This window comes from Eleutherodactylus coqui, chromosome 8 (assembly GCF_035609145.1).
Source record: "Eleutherodactylus coqui strain aEleCoq1 chromosome 8, aEleCoq1.hap1, whole genome shotgun sequence".
NCBI lineage: Eukaryota > Metazoa > Chordata > Amphibia > Anura > Eleutherodactylidae > Eleutherodactylus > Eleutherodactylus coqui.
The window spans coordinates 137,885,813-137,907,692 of record NC_089844.1 but is presented as its reverse complement, the minus strand read 5'-3'; the positions used below and the strand labels follow the sequence as shown (position 1 = coordinate 137,907,692).

The 21,880-nt window shown below is 43.6% G+C and overlaps 1 protein-coding gene across 2 annotated transcripts in view; it reads left to right on the top strand.

The window, feature by feature from the left end:
- RBBP6 (RB binding protein 6, ubiquitin ligase) overlaps positions 1-21,880 on the top strand; it is a 51,506-nt gene that overhangs the window by 18,318 nt on the left and 11,308 nt on the right. For both annotated transcript variants that reach the window (XM_066576540.1, XM_066576539.1), the window contains exons 4-12: positions 4,569-4,613; positions 9,708-9,796; positions 9,897-9,993; positions 12,906-13,045; positions 14,003-14,175; positions 15,174-15,277; positions 17,775-18,136; positions 18,332-18,434; positions 18,531-18,591. In XM_066576540.1, coding sequence (XP_066432637.1) covers positions 4,569-4,613; positions 9,708-9,796; positions 9,897-9,993; positions 12,906-13,045; positions 14,003-14,175; positions 15,174-15,277; positions 17,775-18,136; positions 18,332-18,434; positions 18,531-18,591 — 1,174 coding nt within the window. The remainder of the gene's footprint in view (positions 1-4,568; positions 4,614-9,707; positions 9,797-9,896; positions 9,994-12,905; positions 13,046-14,002; positions 14,176-15,173; positions 15,278-17,774; positions 18,137-18,331; positions 18,435-18,530; positions 18,592-21,880) is intronic.

The window sequence follows — 21,880 nt, the reverse complement described above, 5'->3', positions numbered from 1 at the left end:
TTGTAAATGGTAGGTGGTGCAATTCCCTGAACATGGGCAGGCCCTTTTTAGATATTGCTGCATTTTGAGAGGGTGAAATATTATAAAAAGGGCCCCAAAATTTGGACCTCCTTTGATTGTGAAGTAATGTTGACCCCACAGTATTCTGGCTTCATAGCAGATTGGTGAAGATTGTATGTATTCTTTTAGTTCTTATCAGTGTAGCTATATCTGTGCCTTTAACAAATGCCTATATGATTAGACAAGCAAGCCCGCATATTCTAAGTCCATGCACACACTTGTTGGCCTATCGTGCGATAGGCTGTCATTGCCAGTTACCCTGGTCCCAGATCATTGGAGTGCTGCTGCTAATATTGTAGTTTACTAATACATTGTGAACATATTTTTTTTTTTCTTCCCCCTCAAATAACTTTATAAAGTTTTATTTCTGAGTGCACAATTACTCCAACACACGCTGCCTGAAGTGCGGCGACCAAACTAATACCGTATATACCGGCGTATAAGGCGACGGGGCATATAAGACGACCCCCCAACTTTCACCTTATACGCCGGTATACAGTGGAGAAAAAAAAATTCATTACTCACCTCCCCCGGCGTTCTGTCGCGCTCCGGCAGGATGTCGCTCGCTCCTCGTCCCCGGCGCAGCATTGCTTTCTGAATGCGGGGCTTGAAATCCCCGCTTCCAGAAAGCTAATACACACGCCGGCAGCCATGACATCATTGAATGGCTGTGATTGGCTAAAGCACACGTGGCTTCAGCCAATCACACTATTCAATGACCTCATTGAATGGGTGTGATTGCTAACACGTGCGCCTTCAGCCAATCACAGCCATTCAATGCTGTCATGGCTGCCGGCGTGTGTATTAGCTTTCTGGAAGCGGGGATTTCAAGCCCCGCATTCAGAAAGCAATGCTGCGCCGGGGACGAGGAGCGAGCGACATCCTGCCGGAGCGCGACAGAACACCGGGGGAGGTGAGTAATGAATTTTTTTTTTTTTACACTTTTTTTTTTTTGTATTACCGGCGCATAAGACGACCCCCGACTTCAGAGCAGATTTTTCGGGGTTCAAAAGTCGTCTTATACGCCGGTATATACGGTATGTATCTCTTTTACCACTAATTCAATTTTTATTTATTTTTTTAAATATCCAAAAATTGAGTTTTACTGACCAGGTCACGTAGCTACTGCACAGGCTCCACCTGATGGCATTGGCAGACATTTTTTGATACTGATATAGGGTCTGGCAGATGTGTTTAAAAAAATCCCTTTTCACTTTTCTTTCAACTAAAAAACTAAGAAAATGTCCATTATTGGTGAATGAAAATGACTGAGATCTTCTGGTTGTCAGCCACCTTTATGTCACAATTGACGACATGAAATTTTTCTCCATTTGATTGTTGTCATCTAATGGTAAAACTCGTTTAATTTAATACTGAGATTCTGCCAAAAATGATGGATGTTACGTAAATAGTTTAAATTGACAACCAATATGGCAGCACTTATTTACTTGTAAGACATGGCTGCCTCAGCAAAACAAGACTACCAACTCTTAAGTAGAAGAAAAATGGCGAAACTTTGCCCCCCTTTTTTTTTTTCCTTTTTTCCTTGTTCACATGGTCATTTAAAGCAGAAATTCTACTTTGAGGACCACTGCTGCAAACAAGGCCTGCTAGGGAAGTTTTTTTTTTTGCTGTGGTTAGGTGGGAAATCCTTTTGCTGGAAAAACCTGGCCATGAGGGTGCATTCAGACGCCCGTATATCGGCTGGGTTTTCATGCCCAGCCGATAAACATCTCTCTGCAGGGGGCGGAGGCTGGAAGAGCCGTGAGCAGTGCTCTGAGCTCCCGCCCCCCCTCTGCTTCCCCTCCACCCCCCCTACACGATTTTCAATGAGGCAGGTCGGGGGCGGAGCTAATCCCCTTAACTTAATCCCGCTGCCTCTCACTGCAAATAGTGCAGAGGGGCGGGAGCTCAGAGCGAGCACTGCTCCCGGCTCTTCCAGCCTCCTCCCCCTGCAGAGAGAGACACCGTATATCGGCCGGCGTGAATACCCGGCTGATATACGGTCGTCTGAATGCACCCTAAGGGTGTGGGTGTACTTGCATGAGCAAGTGCGATGTAGATCAGTTAGTCATGTGGTTACAATAGTAAAATGTTTTAAAAACTGATCACACTTGCATGTCGTGAAGGCTATGTATTTTCACGCGCTTGGAAAATAAAAGCAGTTTTTGAACAGTCTCCCAAAAATAGTACACATTATTTTTTTTAACTCAGACTATTTGTCCAAATTTATTCATATGTAATTAGACTGGGTTCACACCAATCTGTACCAATTAATTGGTACAATCTCCCCTAAGTGGCCATGTTGCCGCTTGCACAGATTGTGCGAAAAACGCATGCAAAGAAAATGCGGCGATTTTTTTTCATCTTGGTGCGTATCACACACCTAGTACATGGCAATGGGCAGCAAGTATGCAATGACCTTGCATACTTGCTTTGTGCCTCTCACGGGCGGCACACCGTGAATTCTGGCAATCTGAGCCCAGCTTTAATCTAGTTAAAGGATAGGTTCTTTTCCGTGTGAGCGGTGCCCATCTTGGAATCAGAGAACTCATGCAGGAAATGTGTGATGGCACCCTAAATATCAGAGCGCGGTAACCCAAAAGCTTCACTGCATAGTAAACATGTATGATTGGCCATTTTCAATGGGAAGAAGGTAAGGCGCTGTCAGACCCCTGGCAGCAGCTTATTTTCCATGGGAACAAAGGTTTAGGTATGTCCAAATCCAGCATGCGAAATCCTAATTTCACCAATGTATATTGGGAAGTCAACATATAAACTAGATTGCTGGCAAACCTGCTGAAATCTGTGGGTTTAGCCAACTGTTCTCAAATAGCCCTCTTAAGATCCTTTTTTTACATGGAGCAAATAGCTGAAAACAGTGATTTCAGGCGCTACTTGTCCCATTTACACCGATAGGGCACTGAGAGAGAAATCGTTCACTGATCGGAGTCACATAGTTTTTAGATTACCTAAAAACCAAGCGATCATCAGGCGGTTGTCCATCTTTGAACTGCCGACTTTTTGCTTCCAGCTGCCAGTTTGCCTTCACTGCAATCTCCAGCAGTTCAACCTCCATTTTCTAACGACTATTGCTCCGGTGTGAAAGCATAGGAGCGATAGTCGTCCTGTGCAGGGGTACCTTTCAGAAATGATGCCTTGCTTGTCAATGGGCAGCCCAATATCAGCTGGGTAGCTTCAGTTATAGTGAGTGGGAGGAGGTCTGTGGACCCTAGTAGGAAATATAGTAAGGACATTTATAAACATGGATCTCAAAGGAACTTTTGGTGAACCCCATTTGAGGCTTGGCTGTGATCTTCCTCTTTTTGGAATGAGCGCTAATCTCATCAGAGTAAAAGCAAAAAATATACCACCCTAATACAGATCTACATCTGTGCCCCCCTAGTTTGTACTCTGCTCTTCCTGCAGCAGAAGGGGTCTTTTCCATTGGTTACAGCAAGGAATAGCTGTTTTCAGCACTGCCTTAATATAATCAGCACACTGATTCTTAAAGGAGTTAGCAATTACTGGCATATACTTTTGATAGGCCCATCAATACTGGATTGGTGGATACCAGCTATTCCATGGGCTGATGTGTTTGTGCACTGAGCAGATTTCTGCAGGAAGTACTGCAGTGGATTGGCTTGGTATTGCAGTCTGTTCTCCTTCATTTAAATACCAAGCTAGGCCAATACAATGGGAACAGAGCTGTCTGCTTCCTACCCAGAGTTCAATTCTATGTGCACAGCAGCCCAGAGAATAGCTGATTGGTGAATGTCCCAGGTGACAGATCACCGCCGACTTACTACGGACGACTTATCCTGAGTGATAGGCCATCAGTAGTTTACAACATGGACCGTCCCTTCAATAAACTGACTTTGCCAAATACAGCTTGTGTGGCTTTTGCCATTTTCTTCTCTTGACAGATTGGCAGAAAATAGCTTGTTAAAAAAAAAAAAATATATATATTATATATATATATATATATATATATATATATATATATATATATATATATACACACACATACATACACATATATATATATATATATATATATATATATACACACACATACATACACAATGGTCACACCCCTTTAACCCCCACCCCCAATTCACATGAATTACACACAACACACTAAATTGTACTCCTTTTCTAATTTTTTATTTAGTTTTCCCTTGTGACCTCCAGTACACCCGTTGTACATATACATTCATATGCTGCGTTACTATGTCTGAAATATCACTCACTACTTCAGTGTCCATTGTATGGAATTTGAAATGCAAAACCATCTCAAATTGTTGCTCCTGTCTGTATTACTTTGTCACTTTTGCGGTTTTCCTGATGCAATGTTTATGATTTTGCCTTGTGTATATGGGAACTGTATGTCACTGCTTTTCTATGTAAGCTCTGAACAATTACTGTAGAAACTTTTGTTTTGTTGAATTTTTTTCCTTTTTTGGTTTTTAATACTTGAACATTTTTATTTAATTCTCTATAAACAGATTGATGACGCTTCTGCATCTATATCTCTGGCCCAGCTTGCTAAGGTATATGTATACATATATTACTGTTCATTTGATTTTACAGCCCTCTGCCATTCTAGTATGTTTTTTGAAGTTTGACCGTGTTAACGGTGCAGGTTGATTTCCCTTTACAAATGACAGAAGAAGGGATATTAACTGAGTACAGTATGGCTCAACATTCTACCAAGGAGAAGAAATTCAGGTGTTCTTCACAAGAAGACAGATTTTTGTTGCTCTTAATGGTTTAAATTTTTTTTTTTAACAACTTTTTGTTTTTTACCCCCCCCCCATTGAGCATTGAAGACTTAAAACTACAGAGAATCTGGTTTAGCGTTTGTCATTGATGGACTTCAACCTTTCTTGTGACGAGTTTTGATGGACACTTGCCATCTTGGTATCTCACATGTTACAATGGAGTGTTATTGTCTCCTCAATGCTGGAATGTTTGCATTGATCTTCCTTTTATTTTTGACTAAGGAACCTGCCACTGTTTTCTGTAATTTAGTTTCATGTGATACTTATATATAATGCATTTTACGTTTCTGCCTATGACTTTTCAAATGGTAAATATTTGTATGGTGATGCATAAAAAAAATGGTCAAATGTTGAAAGTTCATACCCATAAATGTAAAAGTTTTCTATACTGTAATAAAAAAAAATTGGAACAGTTTGCTTACTTTGTGAGTGCAGAGCCCATCCTGTGTGTTGGTTAATATTGGAAACCGCCAATGGAACAAGCTGTACTTACCCATCTATTCTGTAGCTATGTCCTCATTCTCTAGTCACGGACTGGCAAGATATACACCCCGTGTTGCTGTGAACTAGTCCATGTTTATACCTGCTTAATAAAAAATAGAAAATTAAAATAGTGGTACAATTATGAGAGTGCTACAAGTTACACAAGTACAGTCTGCCTGCGCGGACTACAGAAGTCATGGCTCCATGTGTAACTTAGAACCACTTTATAGAATTTATTATTGGGTAGCTCAAATGGCAAGTCTCCTGTCAGGGGCGTCTGATGTAATAATGGAAGGCAGATTGCTTTCAGTTCTAAAGTAAATGTCCACCAACCATTGAAAACAATTTAGAGCTAATTTATGAGCTGCATGTATTCCCTGTGCAGTCATAGTTAAATGATAAATCCTGGCTGCTCGCAGCCTTCTCTAGGAGTAATTTCAATAATTGAGTTCAGTATAAACCTGTACTGTAAGCTCCTCCCCAGACAAGTCTGTCTTGTTTAATCTTTTTAAATCTTTTAGGCTGGGTTCACACAGGGCGGATTCCCGTCAGAAATCTCGCGGTTTGGCCGCAGCAAAAACCGCGAGATTTACGCCGGGAGAACCGCCGCGGTTTAAGCCGCGGCCCGGCCGCTTGCTTTTCTGTTGCGGTCGGCGCTCGCATAGTGGAGAGCGCGGCCGCGACAAAAATAAGCAAAAAAAAAAAAAGGAAATAGACATGCTGCATCTTTAAAAACCGTAGCCACGGTTTCAACCGGATTTACCGGAGCGGATTAGCCGTCCCGTGTGGACGAGATTTCTGAGAAATCTCATCCACATGGCTGGCTAATCCCGAGATTAGCGACCACGGGCGGATTTGCCGCGGGCGGATCTGCTGCGACAAATCCGCCCTGTGTGAACCCAGACTTAGGTTTTTTTCTTTCTGTTTTCTTGTTTTTCCTTGTCACTGCATGTTGAAGGAAAAAAAAATCAATGTCTTGCAGTTTTCACTCTAGCCACTAAATAGCCACTTCCTGTTCTGTACAACAGCCTCACTTACCTTAGTCCCAATGAACAGGAGGGGGCTTGCTTCTATTGAAGTGTGGTGTGAACATTCTCTTTGTGCAAGAAGTGGGAGGAGGTGAGATGTGACTATCATTTTTTTTGTGGATGGTGGATCGTGTTATTTGGATGTGTTACCAAATGACTGATAGTGAGAGGACTTGAGAAGTTTTCTCTACACAACGGGAAGTGTTAGACTAATGGGCTTAGTTGTCAGTGTGAAAACTGCAGGATTGTAGAATAATAATTAAAAAAAAAAAAAAAATTAAAACCTTTTTAACATAAATTAAACAATAGGTCATTTTGTGACACATTCTCTTAACTTTTTAAGTATGTGAAGGACTTGTCATTCTAAAGGCAACCTGTCATGTGAGCACCATAAATAAAGTTTGCAGGCTCATAGGAACAGATTGTGGAGTCTGGGTCCCCGCCACTGGGTCAACGTGTTGGCCTTCCCTTTGGCTCATTGTCTGCTCTGGAAACTGGCGCTCAGTCCATGCATTGGACTCTGCAGTCAGTGCATGTACATACTGTTCCCTATGACTGGGTGTGTGCACTGACTGCAAGACTGATGTATGGACTAAGCTCTGGTTTCCAAGCCTGATGGCAAGGGGATTGGGAAGGCTACTACGTATAGAAACCACACCACTGAGCTCCACGTCCCCTGTCCTATGTTTATGGTGCTCATGCGATGTGACAGGTTCCTTTTAACTATAAAGATATATTAAAGGGATTTTACAAGCAGCTTACTATGGTATAAAATGACAACTATAGTAATACTTGCATTACCAATCCCTTGCCAATACTTTCCTGGCCTGCTGGTCTGTCTTTCCTGCTCTGGTAATATCATGTAATCTTATGACAGGTACAACTAGTGATTGTAGTGGTCACTTGTTCACACGCCATGTCAAGTAAAGAAAGACCAGTGGGATGCCAGGGAAGAGGTGGCACAGGATGGGTGGGTATCTCATGTCAGCTGGCTGTAAAAATATTTAATGAGGCTGGACAACGGCAGTAAGAAAAGCGCAAAATATTGGCTCTAGATTACATAATGTTGTAGAGGTTTGCGTTAAACTAGTCAGTAGTGCCCCTTCATTACAGCTTTGCAAATCATTACTGTATCTTTCCAGTAGCTTACTTGAAGCAATTCTGCCAACCGTATAGAAGGGAGCAGCCATTTAGGTCACCCACGAATGTCTTCTATAAAGTGGCTCTAAGTTGTATTTTTATCTGATGTGACATCACACCACCAGTTTTAAGGGATTCTGTGATCTCCACAGCGCACATGAATTGTATTTAGTGGATTATCTCAGAAATCCTTTTTGATAGTTTTACTTTTTGTTCCAGCCTACATAAAGTGTTAAGCTGCATAGCAAATACTTTGTACACATACTAGATTGTATCCAGATGAATACGGTTGTCTAAGGTGAATCGTATTTCATAGCATGTTCATTTTATTTTGATTTGAGATTGTGAATTTCCACCTTTTTAACACCATTCCTGTGCTGGTTGATTTTTTCATATAGATTTAGCGTGTCGGAACTCCCTTTTACTGACACAACTTAACTGATAAAATTCTACTGCTTGTAGTTACCATTAGAGGGAGCTCAGGAGCTTATTGTATACTGTTATGTTGCATTCAATGTATAAACTGTACACTAAGAGGATTTTAAGAAATCAGTAAAGATGCTCTAAAAAACTGTTAAAAGGTGGACATTCACTTTAAGGAACACTGAGCTCATTAGGGCTGGGATTATTTTGGGGCACCCATTCAATGTATAGATGGTTTACAGTCCTACGCACACTTGGATTCTGCACTTCTGTTTCAGAAACGGACAAACATTGAGCACAGCAAAGTTCATACAGCATGACTCAAGACAGACATGTACACTGCAGATTTGTATGTTTTATTCTAAAGCACCGCAGCATTTCAGAAAAAAATACATTGAAAATCAGGCATAACGGGGCTCAGTTACAGGGGCAGGGTTCAGTCAGCCTCTCCCTGCCCAGATACCTTATGGCCCATTTAGACACAACGAGAATCGCTCAAAAATTGCTCAAAGCCGTGTCTTGAGCGACTCTAGTTACGTCTAAATGCACGGACATTGTGCAGTTTTTGTGCACGCATCGTTGATCGCTCACTTCAAGTTTTCTTGAATCGAGCGATCATCAGCGCAGCTGGCTGTTATCACAGCCGGCTGCGCTGATAAGATTCTCTGTGTTTGTGTCCTGCTCTGAATACACAGCAGGGCAAGGGCTGTATGTGTGCAGAACAATACAGCTGTTTGCTTATGCAAAACAGCTGTATTATGCAAAACGGCTACATTCTATTAGCGGCTGTGGCAGTGTCCCTCTTCGGCTGCATAGTAGCTACCTGGCTACTATAAGGTATGCAGAGATGATCGCTTAAAGCTGTCACTCAAGCTGTTGTTTAAGCGATCATCTATCAGTGTAAATGGGATCTTAGACTCACAGGTCTCTCCCAGTAAACGGAGACCTGTCAGTCTGGACGATCCAGGCGAGGAGAGGCTGACCAGCCCCTACCTCCATGACTCCAGGTCTAGTGCCTGGCTCATTGCAGTGTTTCAGAATATAACCTACAGAATCTGCAGTGTGCTTGCCTGTTCTGGGTTCGTCCTGTCCGTGTTCTGGACAGCATGAACCTGGCGACAGGTTATCTCTAAAATGGCTTAATTTCCCACACATCCTGTTCTTTGTATTGCTGGGGTCAGGGGGATTGCATCAGCAGTCCTTTTTTTGTATTTTATTGCATTTTAGACTGCAGTCCATTTTTTTATGGGATTTCCAGTGCCTCGGACATTGATCAACAATCTAGGGATAGCGTTCTCTTCTACTGCTCTGAAGGACTGGTTCATTGCCACGCATCTAATCGCTGACCACTAAGCTGTACACCTTGGTAGTCTTTTATGCTTCTATTCTGTCAGTCGGGGTCTGCATACACTTCCTATGCGGATCATGCTGGCATAGAATCTTTTTTTTTTTTTTTTTTTTCCTTCTCCTTGTCATTTAACTTTTTGCATGATGTTGTTTAGAATGTGGCCGCACATACGTTAACTATCATTTCTCATAATCGGGTATAAACATGGCCTACGTATTTTAACCTTTCTAATGCTGATGGTCTTCAGCGTTGCAGGGGTTAACTTGTCATTCCTGCCTATCCGGTGGATAGAAGAGTGTAGGGATTCCCCACAGCTCACCTAGGACTAGGGTGCATACAACCGCATTGAATGTGTGAGTGCCTGCTTGTTTGGGCCTTCTGCGTCCTCATTTCTGTTTTGACTAATTTTTTCTCCTCCCCAAACAATTGCCTATTAAACAGACCGCCAATCTGGCTGAAGCCAATGCTTCTGAAGAGGATAAAATCAGAGCAATGATGTCTCAGTCTGGCCATGACTATGACCCAAGCAAGTAAGTTGACAGCTACCATGCTCGCCCACACGTCTCCAATCTAACCATGCTATGGGGGATGAGTTAACAATGGTTTTTTCCATCTCAATTTTTTTTTTAGCTACATGAAGAAGCCTCTGGGGCCGCCACCTCCAACATATACTTGTTTTCGTTGTTTAAAGCCTGGTCATTACATCAAGAACTGCCCTACAAATGGAGTAAGTCTATGGCTTGGGAGGGGGATGTCAAAGTAGTGGATTTATTTATGGATTAGCCTGGTAAAATTCAAATTTCCTTTTTTTTGTTTTTTTTATCACCATCTTTCAGGTGTTAACTTCCTGTACGAGGGTCTCCTTTTTGCAGGACGAGTTGTATTTTTTAATAGTTCTATTTAATGTACCATAATGTATTGAGAAACGTAAAAACTAAGCGGGGGTGAAATAGAGAGAAACCACAATTGCACCATTATTTATTTTTTTCGGCTTGTTTTTACGGAGCTCACGGTGCTGCAAAAATGACAGTGCTGGACAAATTACACACTTTAATAGTTAGTACTCTTGGGCTTCCTGGCCACAGCCCAATTTTCACTGTGTTCCCCGTGGCGATAATCCGGCTGCAGAGAATGCAGTGACCGCTTTCCAAAGCTGCGTTATGGAAAGCGCAGCCTCGGCATTTAAATCGCAACTTGCTGCAAATTGCCATGCTTCTCCGCAGTGAGCCTATCTGTCAGATAGGCTCAGCGCGGAGAGCCATCAGCTCTCGTCTGTTCCCAGGCGGCGATCTGCTGCAGGATATCGCTACGCCTGTGGACAGGAGGCCTTACAGACACAATTATGTTTGTATTATTCTGAGAAATGTGAAAATAAGGTTTCTGGGAACTTATTTTATTTCATATTTTTATAAAATTGTGTTCAACAAATTTTTACATTTTTCATAGAAGACTTGAACTTGCAGTAGTTCAATAGTTTTTACAATGCAATACTTTAGTATTGCAATATATTGAATATTTAACAGTGTATTAAGCTCTGCCTTTGGCACAGCTTAAAGGGGTTGTCTCGCGGCAAGCATCAAAATTTTACCTTACCCCATTCCCCCTGTCACCCCCCTGGCATAAAATAGCAAATTAAAGCGGTTTTTAAACCGCTTGCTACTCACCGATCCGACGAAATAAGGAGTTTAAAAAACTCTTCTCCCTAAGATGGCCGCCGGTCCTTTCCCAGGGATGCACTGCGGTTTTCTCCCATGGTGCACCGCGGGTCTTCTCCCATGGTGCACCATGGGCTCTGCGTTCCATTGCCGATTCCAGCCTCCTGATTGGCTGGAATCGGCACACGTGACGGGGCGGTGACCAGCTCTCCAGCACTAGCGGCCCCATTCACCAGGCAGAAGACCGCACAGCGCAAGCGCGTCTAAAAATGCCAGAAGACAGCGAAATTAGACGGATCCATGGCGACGGGGACGCCAGCAACGGAGCAGGTAAGTGAATAACTTCTGTATGGCTCATATTTAATGCACGATGTATATTACAAAGTGCATTAATATGGCCATACAGAAGTGTATAACCCCACTTGCTTTCGTGAGACAACCCCTTTAACTGCTTAGTGACAAGTGTAATTGTAACTTTAAGGACCAAGCAATTGTAATCATTGCAAGAGCCATAACTCATTGACCTAATCGTATGAGGGCTTGTTTGTTTGTTGGTTTTTTTGGAACAAGTTGTATTTTTATATGACATCACTCTAGGATACATATAATGTGTTGTATAACCTTTATTAAATGTTTTTGGAGGGGAGATGTAACCCCCTTCCCTGAAATGTCACCATTCCTTTGGGTTTTGTTTTTACAGCATTCACTATTCAGTAAAATATCACAAGTTTATCTGGATCAGCAGGATTACTGCAATACCAAGTTTTTAGATAGGTTTTTTAAAAATGTTGACTACTTTTGCACAATAAAAACATGGAGCCCTGTGAGGCCTTTTTTGTGGGGAGAGTTGCTGTTTTTATTGGCACCAGTTTGATGTACATGTCACTTTTGGATTACTTTTCATTGCATATCTTTATTACCAACACAAGAAAAATAACAATTCTGGCATTACTTTTTAGAACTATTTTTACGGCGTTCACCGTTTAAATTACATTCAACTTTATTGAACGTTTTTGCTGCTGGAAGGGACTTGAAGATGCGATCATTCAATCACTAGGATAGTACATAGTATTACTTATGTAGTGCATCCTAAGCCTATGACAGCAGCCTATCAGACTCTGAGAAGTGGGGCCCAATAGGCGGATTTATATGGCAGACATGGAAGCCTTTGTCAGGCTTCCGGCTGCCAGGGGAACCCATTGGTACCTTGTAATCACACTGTGGGGTGACAGAAGGGACCCTTTCCCTTGTCATCTGCTTACATACCGTGGTTTCTATTGAGTAAACTACCAGGAACTGAGGTTTCTCCGCCATTAGTGGTTAGTAGTCAGTCAAGCCACCACTTTAAAAAGATTTATGTACAGGCTTAAAGCCAATTATTGAGAACAGTAGAAAATATGCCGCACTGAACGCTGCAAGTCCGCTCCAAACACTGCAGCGGCAGGCAGGGGTCAGCTGTCAAACAGCAGTCACCTGCCAGGTATGGAGTGGACTCTGCTCCGAATGCCGCTCCACCGTACCAACTGCGACTGCCCCTGTATATACAACACTTGCCCATAAAAGTCAATGAGGCTGCTGTAAAGCGTATCTCTAAAAGCGGTTTACTGCAACTCAAGCAAGATGCCGGCCACCATAATCACATACAGGCAGTAGAATCAAAAATTGAATTCAACTGAAAGGGTGCATACCGCTGCAGATCTGCAACAAAATCCATGACCAAATCAGTGGCACATCAGGGTGAACGCACCCTTAATTAGTAAAGAATATAGTTGATGCATTCCCTTTAACTCAGCGGTCCACAACTTGTAGCGCTTCAGCTGTTGTAAAGCTACAACTCCCGGCATGCCTCGAGAGGCCCGAGGTTTTTCTCTTCGTTTCCAGTCTATAGATTCTTTTCCAGACCTCATATGGTTCATTTCTGCCATATTATGTTTGTTCCCTTTGCTCATGTTTTTTATTCAACTGTTGGCATTTTTCTCTCCAGGATAAAAGTTTTGAGTCAACTCCCAGGATAAAAAAGAGCACTGGGATTCCACGCAGCTTTATGGTGGAGGTGGAAGATCCCAATATGAAGGGCGCTATGCTTACAAACACTGGAAGATATGCCATACCCACCATTGATGCGTAAGTATCTTCTGTCTGGGATGTCAATTTAAAGGGGATGTGGTTTTTTTTTTTGTTTATTTTATTTTCTGAGCCACAGTCTATATTCAAAAGCAAAGACAAAATTCTGCAGTTTTCACACTGCCACTAATCCTAATAGTCTAACACTGCCTGTTCAGTAGAGATCACCTCATTATCACAGGCAGGATTACATAGAAAGGTGACATTCATATACAGATAACACAGTATCCACCATTCACATTAGCTGATGGTCACAGCTCGCTACCTCCCCCTCCCTGCGCACAACACGCTCCCATAGATGTCAATAAATAAGCTCCTCTCCATTGTTTCTATGGCCCTTAAGGCTGCTTGTAAAGCTTATGTTTAAATGCTTTTAAAGGGTTTATCTGGGGAAACACCACACACACACACCTCACCTCACCTCCCCTCCCCACCCCTCACCACCCCTCCCCTCCCAACAAACCAAAAAGGGTAAGATTTGGCCAGGCTGAGTGACTTTTTAAAATGTCCTCAGGTAACCCCCTTCAACTACAGCTCAGTCAAGATGGCTGCTCCAGTCATTAACAGAATAAAAACATCTATAATTGGAAGATGTAAACAGATTAGAATATTGATTTAAAAAAAAAAAAATATATATATATATATATAATATACACACACATATACACACACATATATATATATATATATATATATATATATATATACACTTTCCAGTAAGCAGTTGTCTTGGATTTGAAGACTTTTTGCTTTCCCCAGAAACAACGCCAATATTGTACATGGGCCATATCTGGAATTGCAGCTCACTCAGGTCCATCACTGTAATACTAGACCCGGCCTGTGAACAAAAAGGGCATTGTTTGTATCTTTAAATAGACTAGACTGTTTTTCCCTCCATCCCTTTTAAAGAGAGGGACAAGCCATGGTTGATTTTAATGAAGCGTTCTTATATTGCAGTGTGGCATATGCTATGGGCAAGAAAGAAAAGCCTCCATTTCTTCCTGAGGCTCAGTCATCCTCTTCTGAGGAAGAAGACCCCATCCCTGACGAGCTGCTATGCATGATTTGTAAAGATATGATGAGCGACGCAGTTGTCATTCCTTGCTGTGGGAACAGCTATTGTGATGAATGTGAGTATAGATGCATGTATTGGGCTGCTTTCACACCTGCGTTAGGGCTTAGGTCGGGGTTTCTGGCCCTACTTTATTTTTGGAGGAAAGCAACTGAAAGCAAGAAAAAAGGATGCTTTTTTTTCCCCGTAGATTTTAGTCAGGAATAAAAAAAAAAAAACATGGAAAGGTTTCCACTTGCTTCCGTTCAATTAGGTTTTAGGGGCAAAAAAGGCTAATTTTCTTTGCGTTTTATTTCAATGTCTAAAAATGGAGCAGAGAAACGGAAACCCTGAACTGACCCTAACGCGGGTGCGAGAGCAGCCTTAGACTTCTCCACAACTTCTTTCCCATCTCCCACTGAGGAAAGACATTTTATCAAGTAAATTAATAATCAGAAGGGCTCCTCACACCGGCGACCACGATATTCCCGCAAGAAAATTGCAATTTTGTTCATGAGCAGTTTGATCGTCAGTGATGCTTTTTCTTGCAAAAACAGCACTGCCACCTGTAATTTTCTCGTACGTTTTTTCACGCAATTTTGCCGTGTTTTTAGGGGTTTTTTTGCGTGAAAGTCAATAGGACTTTCTAATGTTTAAAACTTTCCGCAACGCACAAGGAAACATGGGAGATAAAGCAAAATACAGAAAGATAGGACATGCTGCAATTTTAATTTTTTTTTATTTTTCCACTTTTGTACAACACGAGTGAAAACATTGCAAATGTGAAGGAAACCATTGAAAATCACTGGTTTCATAATTCCGCGTTTTCACTCACTCTTGCATCGCATGAAAATCATGCAAATCTATCTAGGAGCCCTCACAGTACAACCGCTGAGTGGGAAAGTAGCAGGGTGGGGGTGAGTGTTTTTTCTTGTAGAGTGCATTCCATGAAATCTAAATACACAATTGCATAGTGCCAGCACCATTAATCTATGGCAGATGTCACCAAGGGATTATAGTTTGTGATGATCATTGGAACTTACTCCCAATTCTGAATGTATGTCTTCCTCCCGTTAGGTATCCGCACTTCTCTGCTGGAATCAGAGGATCACACATGTCCTACCTGTCATCAGTCGGATGTCTCTCCGGATAACTTAATTGCCAATAAATTCCTACGTCAGGTACTGCAGAATTACTTAAAATATAATTAAGGGGTTGTCCAGTTACTGTACATCCTTCTCCCTATAGGGCCAATGGTGCTCAAGAAAAATAAAGAGTAGTGCTTACCCGGTCATCTGCTGCTACTCAGGGCTGAAGCCCCGTCATGGTCCCGGTGATTGTTGTGGCAGATCTCAATGGAAGTCACCTGATCGCTGCAGTTTCACTGCCTGTTCTCTTGGCATCAGCACATTCTGGGCACCATGATGGCAAAAGTTTGCAATGGTGATTCTTCGGGCTCTGATTAGCTACAGCAGTCAGGTGACTTCTGGGTGGCATCAACCAAAACAAACAGCGGGACTGCAATGCTGGATCATGGCGGCAGAGCATGGATATGTACTGCTCTGCCACCAGTAAATGTTGTCCAGTAACTGGATGACCCCTTTAAGATAGGCAACAATTTTTATTGTGAGCAGCCAAAATACACTCGGTGAAAAAAAATAAATCCATCTCCTAGAAGTTGTCATTTTGCTGCAAAACTCAGCAAGCAGTTACATCTCAGGCAGATATGTAGATGATTAGACTTGTGATGTGATTGAATAAACAGTCTTGTCACCTGAGGCCCTCAAAGCGGTTTCACCCTTGGCCTATAAAAAGGCTCTCAATGGTCGGGGGCCATGGCATACCACAGTCAGTTACCCCCAGTAGTGGTATGAGGGACAATGACAGCTCAGCGATATGTTCAGGACATCCTGCAGCCACATGTGTTCCTCTCATGGCGGCTTCCAAGAGGCATTTTCCAGCAGGATAATGCTTGGCCGCACACAAGGGGATCACAGGAATGTCTCCAGAACATTGTCAAGCTTCTGTGGCCGCCCAGTCACCAGATTTATCATCAATAGAACATGTATGGGATAATCTGGGACATCAACTTCAACAGCCTACAAGTTTACAGGATCTAAAGTCTCAGTCATAGCAAATGTGGGGCGATATACCATACGGAACCTGTATGTCTCCATGCCCACCCATATCACATCTTGTATCCAAGCTAGAATCTGTACAGCAGGGTACTAGAGCCTCCATGCCCACCCGTATCACATCTTGTATCCAAGATAGAGGCAGTACAACAGGGTACTAGAGCCTCCATGCCTGCCAGTATCATCTTATATACAAGCTAGAAGAGGTACGGCAGGGTAGTAGAGCCTCCATGCCCACATGTATCACATCTTGTATGCAAGCTAGAGGCGGTACAACAGGGTACTAGAGCCTCCATGCTCGCCTGTATCACATCTTGTATCCAAGCTACAGGCGGTACAACAGGGTACTAGAGCCTCCCTTTAAGGTGTCAATTTTCCACAATAAATGACCCTTTTGGTCTGATATTCTAATCCCTCTTATCGACGTTACAATCACACAGTGTACCAGGATGTGATAACCCGACAAACAAATGTTGGTTCGTTTATTGTCACTTTCACATTGGAGAATGTTCCAGTGAACAAACATTTGACTAGACATTCATTCCCGATTATCGAACCTTGTAATAAGGGCCTTATATAGTTATTGCACTTTGAGATAACTTGTATTTATATAAATTTACCCAAAATGTTTTTGTGCTGAAAAGTCCCCCTAAAGCGCTGTCCATCTTAAGTCTCCCTTCCTTCTCTAACCTGCTATCTGGTGTTTAAGTGAAGTTTGTATCTAGTAACAGAGATAAGGTTAGCAGGAAGTGGGATTTTTTTCTTAGTTCACTGTTGTCTCATTCTGCCCATATAGAAGTGTGAGGAGGAGGGAGATGTAGGTGGAAGAGGAAGGAAGAGTAATTCACGCAGATGTGGCTAGCAGCCAGCACTAAGTGTTTACTGTCTCACAGCTACTGAAATCACATCTACACTGCTCAGTGCTGCTTCAAAATGTCCTACATGCTGTTTCTTTGTATATGAGATAAAGTAGTGACAGGCGAGCCAGAGACATTTGTGTGTGTGCAGCATATGGGGACATAATAGCAGCTAGTCTACACCAGCCAGCTCAGGAGAGTCTGAGAATTAGGGATGGAGTTTTCAGAAGGAAAGCGGGATAACTCCAGGATACAAGTCATATAATGGTCAGGTATAGTGTTATTCCTCATGTAAGCAAATAGCAGCTTATTCTAAAAAGCCATGCAAAAGTGTGAGTACACCTTAATGGTACGTTCACAAGTTGATGATGTGCACATCTGCGGCAGATGTCACCCCTTCAACTGGAATTTAATTGAAGAGGTGAATTAAGATCTGCGACATGTCCACACACCCTAAATCTATTTGTCTGTGCTGCACAGTCAGGTTTTCTAAAAATGGACGGGGGGGACTGTTGTGCTTGCAACCATATCTGCAGTCCTCCCTTTCGTACAGCAAGGAGCCCTCTTCCATGTAATTTCACTCATGGTGTTATCTACTGCTACTTTTTTTATTCACCCAAGTAACTTGGTTCTGCTGCATTTGCTGACTTTTCCCAATGACTCATTCACTATTTTCTTTCTTTTAGGCTGTGAATAACTTCAAAAATGAAACTGGTTATACAAAGAGGATTCGTAAGCAACAGTCTGCCTCCCAGCAGCGTCAGCAACAGCAAGCAGCTCAGCCACCACGTGGCGCCCCACCACCAACGCGTCAAGTGCAGTCTCGCCAGCAAGATCCTCTTATAGCTCCTGCTACTGTAGCTCCAACTCCTCCAACCTCCACCACCCCAAGCACTGCTAGTACCACATCTGCCACACCTAGCAGTGCACCAGCCAATTCACAGCCTCAGCCTGTGGCACCACCGCCACAGCCTGTGGCACCACCTACAGAACCTGCATTGTCTGCACCTGTCCAAAAGGAGAGAGAGAAACCAGAGCCTACATTTCAGTAAGTTTGTGCTGTATAATGAGTGCGCATTATGAAAACTAGAGTGGTGGTTCAAGTCCCTGAAAGATATAGAATGACCCTCTTGTTTGCTAGGCTCTGGCTGCTTTTATTTAGTTGCAGTAAAATTGTGACATTATTGGACTATTAAGTTTCCGATTTGTTAATTACTAAGTGTTTTTATGTTACTTTTATTAGTCATGAAAAGCGTGAAGGATCTCGTTCTAGTTCTGCACCTTCAGGTCCTGTCTCATCGGCGAGCAACTTACCATTGCCCAACAACCTCCTCATGGGAGACAAAGTGAGTCTTTATGTTCAGTGCACTAGCACAGTCATTAATTTTAACATGGAATATTGAAAATATTACATTTCTTTGTTTTTTTTTGTTTTGTTTTAGGGCTTCCATGTTCCAGTGCTTGGACAGATGCCCCCTTCTAGTCACTGCCTCCCTCCTCCAAGTAAGTACTGGCAAGGAGATCATTAACCTCTTAACGCCACATGACGTAAGGTTACATCTTGGCAGCGAGGTACTTAACGCAAAGTGATGTAACCTTACGTCATGGGGATAGTGCGAGATCAGAAGAGATGCAGCTCCATCCGGCAGCGGGAGTCGGCTGTTTTCGATAGCTGGCCTCCCGCTGCAACAGCATGTAAAGGGTGCACAGCGGGAGCGCGCTCCCTATGTAACATCATCAGACTCCCGCAATGTAACCGCAGAGGGCCGACGGGTTGCAATGGCAATAGGATGCCAGATACAGGCGTCCTGCTTTGCCATTGCCTATGATCACTATTACAAGCGATAAGGCATTGCAGTACAGAAGTCCTGCAATGCCTTTTAATAGCGATCATAGCTGCTATGGATCAGGTCTCCTTCAGGGACATGAACAGTGTAAAAAAAAAAAAAAATTAAAAAAACAAAGCCTTTTTGTTCATTTTCCCCTATTTGTATGAAAAAACGTAAAAATGTAAGAAAAACACCACATGTGGTATCATCGTGTCTGTACTATAATTTGAGCACACTAATTATCCTGCGCAGCGAAAGCCGTAAAAGAACACTAAGGCAAAATGCTTATTTTATTCATTTTACCTCCCAAAAAGCGCAATAAAAGTGAAGCCGAATGTACCCCAATGGTACATATAAAAACTACAGCTATGACGCCCAAAACAAGCCCTCATAGAGCTCCGTCCATGGAAAAAGATAAGCTATGCGACTTTGAATGCAACGATGCAAAATAATATAATTTTTAAAAAAGGGGGTTTTGGTAATGTAATCGTACTGACCCGCAGAAAAAATGTATTGTGATTTATGCTGCATGATTGACGCTGTAGAGAAAAAAAATAGTACCAATAAAAACTATAGTTTACCTTGTAAAAAACAAGCCCTTATACGGCCATGTCGACGGACAAATGTAAAAAGTTATTGCTCTTTAAAAGTGGAACTGAAAATCCCCAAACAATCGTTGGGTCCTTAAGCCCAGAATAGGCCATGTCCTAATGGGGTTAAAGTGGCCCTCTAATGTTCAATCAAAGCAGAGTGTAGTGTCTTAGACTACCTATGCCAGTGTTTCTTAACCTTTTTCAGCTCATGGCGAAAGTTTTATCTCTCTCTACCACCCCCTTTTCTCCCCACTCTCACTCTACGACCCCTGTTTCTTACCCACCCTCTCTCTTCATACCAACCCTCTTTCTCCCCACCCTTTCTCTCTCTCTCTCTCTCTCTCTCTCTCTCTCTCTGCCTCCTGCCCCTCTTTCTCCCCGCCTCTCTCTCTCTCTGCCTCCTGCCCCTCTTTCTCCCCGCCCCTCTCTCTCTCTGCCTCCTGCCCCTCTTTCTCCCCGCCCCTCTCTCTCTCTACCTACTGCCCCTCTTTCTCCCCACCCTCTCTACCTATCGCCCCTTTCTCCCCACCCTCTCTCTACCTATCGCCCCTCTTTCTTTCTCCTCACCCTCTCTACCTACCGCCCCTCTTTCTTTCTCCGCACCCTCTCTCTCCACCTACCGCCCCTCGTTCTTTCTCCGCACCCTCTCTCTCCACCTACCGCCCCTCGTTCTTTCTCCGCACCCTCTCTCTCCACCTACCGCCCCTCGTTCTTTCTCCGCACCCTCTCTCTCCACCTACCGCCCCTCGTTCTTTCTCCGCACCCTCTCTCTCCACCTACCGCCCCTCGTTCTTTCTCCGCACCCTCTCTCTCCACCTACCGCCCCTCGTTCTTTCTCCCCACCCTCTCTCTCCACCTACCGCCCCTCGTTCTTTCTCCCCACCCTCTCTCTCCACCTACCGCCCCTCGTTCTTTCTCCCCACCCTCTCTCTCCACCTACCGCCCCTCGTTCTTTCTCCCCACCCTCTCTCTCCACCTACCGCCCCTCGTTCTTTCTCCCCACCCTCTCTCTCCACCTACCGCCCCTCGTTCTTTCTCCCCACCCTCTCTCTCCACCTACCGCCGCCCCTCGTTCTTTCTCCCCACCCTCTCTCTCCACCTACCGCCCCTCGTTCTTTCTCCCCACCCTCTCTCTCCACCTGCCGCCCCTCGTTCTTTCTCCCCACCCTCTCTCTCCACCTACCGCCGCCCCTCGTTCTTTCTCCCCACCCTCTCTCTCCACCTACCGCCGCCCCTCGTTCTTTCTCCCCACCCTCTCTCTCCACCTACCGCCGCCCCTCGTTCTTTCTCCCCACCCTCTCTCTCCACCTACCGCCGCCCCTCGTTCTTTCTCCCCACCCTCTCTCTCCACCTACCGCCGCCCCTCGTTCTTTCTCCCCACCCTCTCTCTCCACCTACCGCCGCCCCTCGTTCTTTCTCCCCACCCTCTCTCTCCACCTACCGCCGCCCCTCGTTCTTTCTCCCCACCCTCTCTCTCCACCTACCGCCCCTCTATCATTTTCCCCTTCCATCTTTGTTTTTCTGGAATCAGGATCATTTTATTATAAAAAACCTAGTTACTCCACAGGTTTTGTATTTTTTGTTTCTTAGGCACACATGGCTAAATGTAGAAAAATATTGTGGTGTGCGGCTCTCAATTTGCCATCCATATTATAGTTGGAATGCCCTGACCACCTCTGAGTGCACTTGGATCACCATAGGACTCATAGTTTGGCTCAGGTGAACTTCAGGAGGTCCTGCATTGTGGCTGTACTAGAATGTTATGGGTAGCCAAGTTCAGCTGTACTGGGGGAATTCCAGGCATAGCAGATGTAATTTGGATGCTAATATGTGCCGAAATTACAGCTTCACTTTTTGAAAATGAGCCAGTTTTATGTGATCTTTTATAAAGATTTGCTTCCACGTTGCCCTCTAGACAGCTGTCAGTCCTATTGCAGTGGTTTCTTTAAGTAATACTAATAGTAAAGGTGTTACTCAGGAAAAATACTCAATCCAATTTGGGTGGAGCTACTCTGGCATCACAGTTTCTAGCCCAGCTCTGACATCACATAGTATGACGACTTCCTCCCCACTCACATTGTACTGTTGTCATTGTGCAGGGGGCGGTTTGGTCCATTTCAATAACTAAGCTAGTCCCCTTGTCTCTGCATTGCTTGTGATGCAAAGGGGGCTGGCTTAGTTATTGGAATGAGCCAAATAGCCAGCCCCTGCAATGATGTCCCCAACAATGAGGAGGGGGGAGAAGACTCCACACCACATGACCTGGTGTCAGAACCAGGCTACAAGTGGATGTGCCAACAGCTGGACCTGAACTAGGTTGAGTAGGTATTTTCCTCGCATATGAGCAATTTTTGCCTGAAGTGAGAAGCA